This window comes from Urocitellus parryii, chromosome 4 (genome assembly GCF_045843805.1).
Source record: "Urocitellus parryii isolate mUroPar1 chromosome 4, mUroPar1.hap1, whole genome shotgun sequence".
Classification (NCBI taxonomy): domain Eukaryota; kingdom Metazoa; phylum Chordata; class Mammalia; order Rodentia; family Sciuridae; genus Urocitellus; species Urocitellus parryii.
The window spans coordinates 5,222,690-5,231,394 of record NC_135534.1 but is presented as its reverse complement, the minus strand read 5'-3'; the positions used below and the strand labels follow the sequence as shown (position 1 = coordinate 5,231,394).

The window sequence follows — 8,705 nt, the reverse complement described above, 5'->3', positions numbered from 1 at the left end:
ACCACGTGACCCCCTCAACTTGGAATGTGTAGGGCTCTACTCTTCAACTGCCCACTGCTGCTCCCCCGGCAGGCCCAGCTTCCTGACCCCATGTACCACCTTCTGATGATAACAGGTGGACGTTCGTATAATTGGTGCATATTGGGGTTTCTGCGGCTGCTTTCACCCAGGGCTAGGGTCATGCGGGGGTGCCCTCCCATGTGGAGACACAGCCAGGCACCCTTGCGGCCCGTGCTCTTTCTGGCCGTCAGAGGCAGACTGTTTTTCCTAGTGGTGGTGAGCAGGCGTCTGGGGGAGGCTGATCCAGCTGGCAGGGCGGGGGCCCAGGCTTTCTGCTCGAATCCCATTACACTAATGGTGACCCATTTTGTCTGCCACACACTGGGCTGTCTTGAAGATGACAGGTTGACAATGGCTCCCGTCGGGTCACTGCGGAGCGAGGAGCCCATTAGAACCCTGCGCCGGGAGCTGTCATCCCAGAAGTGCTGTCCTCGCTCGCCCGAGCGGATCTGCCCTCCGTGGGGTCCCAGCTCGCCTCCCAGCTCCGCCTCGAGTCTGTGCCCACTGCGCTCGGGCCTGGCAGCCAGCTCCCGGCCACCTTCCCGATCTGCCCAGAATCCCCCACCACCCAGGGAGGCCTGGGGACCGAGCTGCCACCCCAGGTAGTGGGAGAGGCTGGCAGGCAGGAGGAGGTGGCCTGGGCAGTCTGTCCTGATCATGCTGCCTGGCGGCGCAGCCCGGGCCTTGAAGTGGCTTCTGGGGACGAGAGAGGATCTGCCTAGGACCGCAGAGGACTTTCCATGAGAAACGGGGGACAGGTGGCTGAGGGTGGTCCTTACTGGTCAGTCACTTACTTGTTCTTAAGACAGGTTCTCTCTATACAAAGCCAGCCCCCCACTTGGGGCCAGCCCCCCACTCGGGGCTCATGCGACCTTCCTGACTCAGCCTCTGAGAAGCTGTGCCACCACCGCACCCCGCTTTGGCTCTTCTTGTCAATGCTCTCCCTCTCTTCTTAGCGACGTTGGCTCAGGAGCCACGCGTCTTGCTAACAGGAAGGCGCTCACCAGACAGACCCCAGGGTTTCTTTTAAAGCAAAAAGGAAACAGAAAGAGTCCAACTCCTGAAGGAAGGCAGCGCAGGGCCGGGACTCAGCCCAGGGAAGGCACCTGCCCGGCACGCAAGGCCCTGAGCTCTGACCTCGGCCCTGGGAGAAAAGCCAGGGAAGCCGAGGAGAGCTGGACAGGGCCCACCCCGAGGACAGGCTTAGAACCTCGGCCTTTCCAGACAGCTCAGAGCCTCCTGTTCAAGGGAATCTGATAAAAATGTGTCCTCAAGATCTGGCAGCCTGGAAGAGGGACCTGACAGAAGGACGGTGTCCTGAGCTCTGGGACACCAGGACAGAGGGACAGCAGGACTCACCATCAAGTAGAGGGGGATACCTGTGGCCCGAGCCCCTGCCAGCTCCCAACACCCCTTCAATCAGGTCACAGGGCCACCCTGTCGTCCGTCCACATCTCAGCTGCCCCTCTGCCCTCCACTGCCAGGGCCACACCCTCACTTCCTCTTCCCTCCCTGGCAGGAAGCCACTGTGGGGTTAATGTGGCTTCAGACCCAGCCTGTGGGTGGAGGCCAAGGCCTGGCCCCTCCCCTGCTGCCCCAGGCTGTGGGAAGAGGACTGGGAGTCACACTGGCACACCTCGAGGTCATCCTGCCCCCACCCGAGCCCCTCGCCAACCAGCATGGCCCAGAGTGGGCACTTGGCACCCCAGGCCAGAGCCCTGTGCCTTTGAGCCCTGTGCCTTGACCAGATCCTGGGGCACACAACGTCCTTTTTCGCCCATGTGGAGGCCGGCGGGTCTCGCCAGGGGGTGCCCCAGCCATGGGCACAAGGTTCTTGAGACCAGAAAGTGGGAGGCACTGGTGAACGGCCTCGTCACCATTACCATTTGTCTTGTAACCCAGTGACCGTGGGTTTCCAGGTGACCACTCTGAAATTCGACCTGGTGTGGGAGAGGGCGTCCCCTTGCCCCCAGTGGTGGGGGGTATCCAGCCAGCCCAGGGGAGTGTGGGGCGTGTTTGCGTGTGTCCCCGTCTCTAGACACCTGAGGTGGCACCCGACTCTCCTGGAGTCTGAATGGGGAGGACAGCCGGGCTTCCCTGTGGCCCCGTGGTCCCCTGAGCCCCCACTCAGGAAGTTTTTGTGGGAGAGAGGCAGGACTTGTTCCTGAGGCTTCTTCCTGCTGCTAGGCCCACGGCACCAGGGGCCTGGAAGTCTGAGCCCCCGCTCTTGGCTCCGCAGGTTCTCAAGCACCACTAAACCCTCGGATCTTTCAAATGGACCCAGAACCAGCAGTGGCTGCTCTACAGGGCGATGGGCTGTCCAGGCCGGTGGTGCCCTGCCACAGGAAGGGCCTACGAAGCCCCAGGTGTCCAGGCAGCACTGTTAGCAGAACAGTGGGCTTGCATTTAGGGGGACAGACCTTGCGCTCCCGGCCATCGGGGTGGGGACAGAGCGGGAACAGGCCCTGCGTGCTTCACAGCACCCCAGGTACAGTGCAGATGGGCCAAGCTTGGGCAGAGGGGTCGCCCCAGCAGTCCCCAGTCCTCTGGAGGTCTCTCCCAAGGGAGGCTGGGAGGCTGCAGCCAGAGTCCGGGGTCCTAGGATGTGGGGCAGGGACAGCGGGGCCGAGGTGGGACGCCAGGGGCGGGCTCAGCCACCGCGACCGGCCGCGTGTCTGGGGGTGGCTCCCACGGATTCAGGGGTTCGTTCCTGCGGACAAAGGGGCTCTTCCACCCCCTCTTGTGGTGCGGGCTCACAGCACTGAGAGCAGCGGAGTTCCGGTCACTGCGGTCCCTGCGGTCCCCGCGGCTCCCCGGGGGGCGGGGGCGGCGCTGGGCGGTGACGCGGTGGCTGCGGCTCCCGCTCGCTCGGCATAAATAGCGGCGGGGCTCGGACTGCATCACGTCGGGGAGCCGGACGCGCCATGCGGTGAGCGCCAGCCCGCGCCCAGCCCCGGCCACGCGACGCCCGGACCGACCCCGCCGCCTGGGAGCGCTGCCGGACCGCCCCGCCGCCCTTCCCGACCCTCCGCCGCTCAAGGTACCCGCGCTCGGTCCGCTCGGGCCCCGCGTCCCCGCCCCGACGTGCGCCAATCTGCCCCGCTTCGCCCCGCTGCAGATGGCCAGAGGCAGCGCCCTGCTGCTCGCCGCGCTCCTGCTCGCCGCCGCGCTGCCGGCCGCGCTGGGGCTCGGGCCGCCGGTAAGTGCAGGGGACGGGGCCCCCCGGGCGGGAAGGGGCAACCACATCAGCTCCAGCCCGGGGTGGAGGTTGGTGCGTCCCCTGCCCGCCCGCCTGGAGGTGCGCGTCCCAGCAGAAGGGACCCGCAGCTGCGCAGGTGAGCGGAGCGCGCTGAGTGGGCGCCCGGTGCGCGCTCTGGGTGGGCGCGCGGCGGCCCCGCTTCCCGGACAGCGCGGGCTCAGCTGAGATGAGCGCCACAGCGCCGGCTGGGAGCCCAGGAGGCCGAGTCGCCCTGGGTCAGCGTCAGACAAAGGGCTCCCAGCCTTTGTTCCATTGGCCTGGAGAGCCCCGCGGCGCCCTGTCACCTTAGCTCCGCGGTCCAGCCCCCCTGACCCTCCTTTCTCCCGGTTAAGGCAAAGGAGAAGAGAGGCTGGACCCTGAACAGCGCCGGCTACCTCCTGGGCCCGCGTAAGTGAGGGACAGCCCTCGGGCTATGGGGTGGTCGGTTAATCCCGCTCCCTGGAACCTGCTAGCCGGTGGTCATTTTAATACATGGATGTCCAGTTTGGGCCACATAAAAGGAGGACATTTACATGACACTGTGAGGGGACTGAGCCCCCCATCAGCTTAGCCAGCTCCTTAGTTCCACGGAGACCCTCTCCCACTCCCAGGAGGGCAGCCCCAGACCTGAGCTGTTTCCTGGGTACCTCATGACCTCTGGGGCTCACCAGTGCTAAGGCCAGCTTAGGAGAGGCAGCCTGGCAAGCCCTGTGTCAGAGCTCAGGGCCTCGGCTGGGTTGGACTGCTGCGAGGACACCTCCGGGTCAGGCCTCTGTAGCTCAGTGCCAGGAACCCTGCCTCCAGGACAGTGAATCAGTCTCCCCTCAACTCGCCCTGCGGCCGCACAGCCCACCTGGTTGTGTAGCCAGGACCCCGTCCCCTCCTGAACAGCCACACCCAGCCCCTCTGCGCACCCCTCCCACTGGCTCAGCTCCAGGGAGCTTCTCTCCTGGACTCCTGACAGCATCGGAAGCACTCTTCTTGCCATCGCAGTCCCCCATGTCAGCCCCAACACCCTCCTCCCTCCCTGCCGCCTTCCTCTCTCTAGCTCCACTCATCTCCACACGCCGCCAGAGAGGTCTTTTGTTGTCCTCATGGAAGGTACCGGCTGTGCACCAGGCTGTCCTGCGTGGCCGGCTAGTTGCATGCCCCCTTCTTTTGGGTAGCCCCTGCATGAGAGTGGGCAGATGGCCCCTGTCACCAGGCCTCCCTCTTCTGCGTTTCCACACTTTGCCTTACTTTCAGTCTGGCTGTCCTTTTGGGGGGAGGGCATGATCGGTGAGCGGTCAGTGCTCTCTCCTCTGCAAGCAGATGCCATCGACACTCACAGATCCCTTAGTGACAAGCACGGCCTGGCTGGGAAGCGGGAGCTCCAGCCCGAGGAGGAAGCAAAGCCAGGTGAGAGGAGCGCCCCCCCACGCCCCCCCTCCCAGGGGCACAGAGTGCGGTCAGGAGCAGCTGCAGGGACCAGGGGGCTGAGCTGAGGGGTCTCTAGGCCCAGCCCCTCCATGGCTCCAGAGAAAGCACAGGGGTGCCCTCTAGCCCTGGGTTGCTCACTGCCCTTGCGGTGCCCAGATCCCTAACAATGGGTGACAGAGGGTACAGATGACCCTTTCTGTTTTCTAGGAAGCCTTGACAGGTCGCTGCCTGAGAGCAATATAGTGCGCACTCTAATTGAGTTTCTGACTTTCTTGCATCTCAAAGGTATGTGAAATATCACAATTTTTTAGAGAGAGAGAATTTTTTAATATTTATTTTTTAGTTTTAAGTGGACACAACATCTTTATTTTATTTTTATGTGGTGCTGAGGATTGAACCCAGCGCCCCACACATGCCAGGTGAGCACGCTACCGCTTGAGCCACATCCCCAGCCTAGAAATGTCACAATTTTAAAATGCCATTTTTGGCTGGGGGTGTGGCTGGGTGGTGGAGCACCTTCCTGGCATGCGCAAGGCCCCGGGTTCCATCTCCAGCCACGCACACACATGCTCTCTCTCAGAGCACCCGACACACAAAGTCGATCAAGAAAGGGCTCCACTCGCCAGGTGTTGTGGTCTCCCTGCTACTGGGAGCTGAGGCAGAGAATCACTTGAACCCAGGAGCTTGAAGTCAGCCTGGGCAACACAGGGAGACCATTTTAAAAAGAAAAAGGAGGGCTGGGTTATAGCTCCGTTGGTAGAGTGCCTGCCTAGCATTCACAAGGCCCGGGGTTCAGCCCCAGCACCACCAAAAAAAAAAAAAAAAAAGGAAAGGAAAAAGAGAAAGGGTCTCCTACATTTATGCAAAGCCCTTTCCTGGTGTGTATTAGGGTTACAGGGACAAGACACTGATGCTAGGACTGCAGCACAGTCACAACACTGCCCCTCAAAGCGTCACCAGACCAACATTACTACCTGGAAGAGAGGGGCCTTTGGGTTTAGTTTGCTCCACTGGATCCATCATAGTCTTTGACATGGTGACAACTGACCTGTCCTTAGAGCAATAGCAAGCCTCAAGCCAGGTGCTCTAGAGGCCGTCTAGGGTCATATTCAGATCTCAGAGAAAAGGCTCTTGACCCTGTCTGGCCTTAATGGGACAGTCACCGGTCAGAACACACTGCAGTGGTGGGAGGAGCCCCGGAAGAGGCCCGAGGCTCTGAGCACTAACACAGGGAGGCCAGCGTGGGACCTGGTGGGGGACGAGGATGGACCACTTGTCTCTCCAACAGAGACGTTTGGTGGCTGACTTCTGCAGTTGTTCTGCTGTGGATGCAGTGTGGGGGCTCTCGCTGCGCCCTGTTTGGCTGAAGGACTTCCGGCAGGCCTGGGGAGAGGGGGAAGTTGGGGCTGGGGGATTTAGGCTGCTGCTCATTCCCTAGCACCATCCAGGCACAGGGAGGGTGCGGAGGAGGACTCAGTGGTGTGTGGCGTTTGCAGGCTCCAAGCCATCAGCCAGCTCCGCTGTAGGGCCCAGGGGACTTGGGGAGCAGGCGGGGTCTGCATGTCGTTGTTCCTGTTTGTTTTGCTTTTAATTTTGTAACCTGGAAAGTCCTTTGTTAGGAGACATCGATTTCCATTACCCGATAGGAATTATACTTCTTTATAGCCTGAATTAAGAGCCGGACAGTTTCAGATGCATTCTGAGCACGGGCGTTAAGAGTGGGAGACAGAGGGCTTCCTGCCCTGCCTGCCGGGTGCCAAGGCCGGTTCTCTCTTGCCCGCTGCCTGAGCGTGTTTCTTCCCTTTCCAGAGGCCGGAGCCCTCCACAGCCTGGCCGGCCTCCCTCCGGAGGTCTCCTCAGAAGACACAGAGCAGTCCTGAGGTGCGTCACCCTCGAAGACGAGGAAACTCTGCCCTTTTGTGCAGAGTGACCCTCTCTGTGCTCCGCTTCTGTGCTGTGCTGCTATCATTTAAGATGATTTGGTTTAGGTAATTGTTCTGAGCGACAAAATAAAAAATAGCAACTGCACTCGTCTGGTTCTTGCGGGCTTTGGTCTCTGTTTTACCCACACTGCGCAGCAGATGCAACCCCAGAGCCCAGACACCGCGTGGAGACATCTCTGCGTCACCCCCGATTGCATGTCCTAGGACTGAGTCAGACGTGATGACGGAGGCAAGTCTGTTACTGAGGTGAACCAAACACAAGCCCACAAACCCCTGTCCTGAAGAGCTGCTATTTAGGGACAGGCCAGGTTGGTTGAGGGTGACAGGTGGCTGTCAGTGCTGTGTGGTGACATCAGGCCAGAGGGGTGAGGGGTGAGGGGTGTCAGCTCTGCCCCTGCCTGGCTCATTGTCATGTGGGAGAGACCCTACATGGGAGAGTGTGTGGGAGGCGGGATGGGGCCTCTGGGGAGAGCTGGAGCCTGTCAGAAGGTCCTGGAAGAAAACAGGTCTAGAGGAAGGGCCAGGAACCCTCGGAGGACCAACGTGCAGGCTGGGGGGCGGGGAGGGGCCTTTCCCTGGACGCAGGCCCTAGTAGCCCTGTGGGTGGGAGGGGACTGAGGAGCCCCAGGGCCTGGTGGCTCACCACCGCTGCATTCATCCTGGGGACTCCCCCACGTGATGGCCTTGGGCGGCCGCATGTGAGGATGGACCCTACCTGGACCTGCGTGGAGGGCCGCACAGTGTGCTGCTGTGGGCTCGGGAGCGAGCCTGTGGACTCCAGAACTGCCCTTGCCCTCGCCCTCGCCCTCCCCCTCCCCCTGGCCCATCCCATCCCAGCTGCTCCCCACCCCCACTTGCTCTGTGCTCCAGGACCTCATCCACCCTTGGACCTCCAGGCTCCTGCACTTCAACCAGGTGTCCACTCCCAACACCCAGGCCTGGACAGGGACGTGGGGCCTCATTTCTTCTCCTTCACATTTCATTCTCTCCAACTTGAGCAGCTACTGGGGACACCTGCCACTGCTGCCCTGCTGGTCCAGGACAGCATGGGCTGGCCCTCTCAGCACGGAGCTGCAGCCTGTGCTGTCTGGTGTCTTGCCACGCCCATGCAGGGGCCTGTCACCCCAGAGCTGCCCCCAGCCTCCTGGCTCAGCCCTCAGGCCAGGACCCACTGCAGCTGCTACCCCGCCTCACCTGCTGGAGGCCAGTGCCCACGGCCCTTGATGCCTGGCCAACTCCTTGAGGACCCCCAGGATTCTGAGCCAGAGTCCCCTTGTTAAGGACACCCTTCCTGCTCCAGGTCCCCAGTAGGTGTCACCCACCTCTGTTGGCTGCTTGTTGCCTCACCACATTGGCTCCCTGGGGAGTCACCACTGGCCCGACGGTGCCCAGCCCGGGTTCCTGCACAGCCCTGCTCCTGCCAGCCCCAGCCGCAGGCCTCTGGCAGATGGTGGGCGGTGGACTGGTAGTGCCCACTGTCCAGAGGCCTCCCTCTCCCCTTCCAGACCCTTCCTTCCTTTTAGGAATCAGAAGGAGGGAGCCAAGGGGAGGGGGCCAGGATTGGTGGGGGTGTGGTGGCAAAGAGATGGGTGAGGTGACAGTTCTCAAAGGAGCCACAGAAGGTGACTTCTTTACTTCCTGGGGAAAACACCCGAGAGCCAGCTGCAGCCCTTGGGACAGTCCCCTGTGCTGAACTCTGTTTCTGCACCTCAGACCCAACCAACGCACACTGAACATAGTTTAAAAAATTAAAAATGCAAATAAAAACTACACTCTACCAACAACTGTTGACAAAGCTGCATCTTGTGCTAGGAGTGACCTAGAGGACCGAGGTGCGGGTTGTGGGTAATCACCTCGCTGCTTTAGACTGGGGCCGTGGGGCGGGGAGGCTCCTGGCGCCTGCGTCTGTCCCTGCCAGAGCCCCAATCCCAAAAGGCCCAGGGGGCTTAAAGGAGGCGGCCCGGGTCAGAACCAGGCTCTGCTCAAGGCTCACTGATGTGCCTGCGCTGGCCCCGCCACCCGCCTCCTCCACTGCCACTATGTGG

At 61.6% G+C, this 8,705-nt stretch overlaps 1 protein-coding gene across 1 annotated transcript; it reads left to right on the top strand.

Annotated features, from left to right (window-relative positions):
* Nucleotides 1-3,178: 3,178 nt before the first annotated feature.
* Nucleotides 3,179-6,597, top strand: Gal (galanin and GMAP prepropeptide). Its single transcript, XM_026396400.2, has 5 exons — nt 3,179-3,259; nt 3,652-3,706; nt 4,610-4,696; nt 4,925-5,002; nt 6,527-6,597. The coding sequence occupies exons 1-5, from the start codon at nt 3,179-3,181 to the stop codon at nt 6,595-6,597; spliced, it is 372 nt and encodes a 123-aa protein (XP_026252185.2).
* Nucleotides 6,598-8,705: the final 2,108 nt, after the last annotated feature.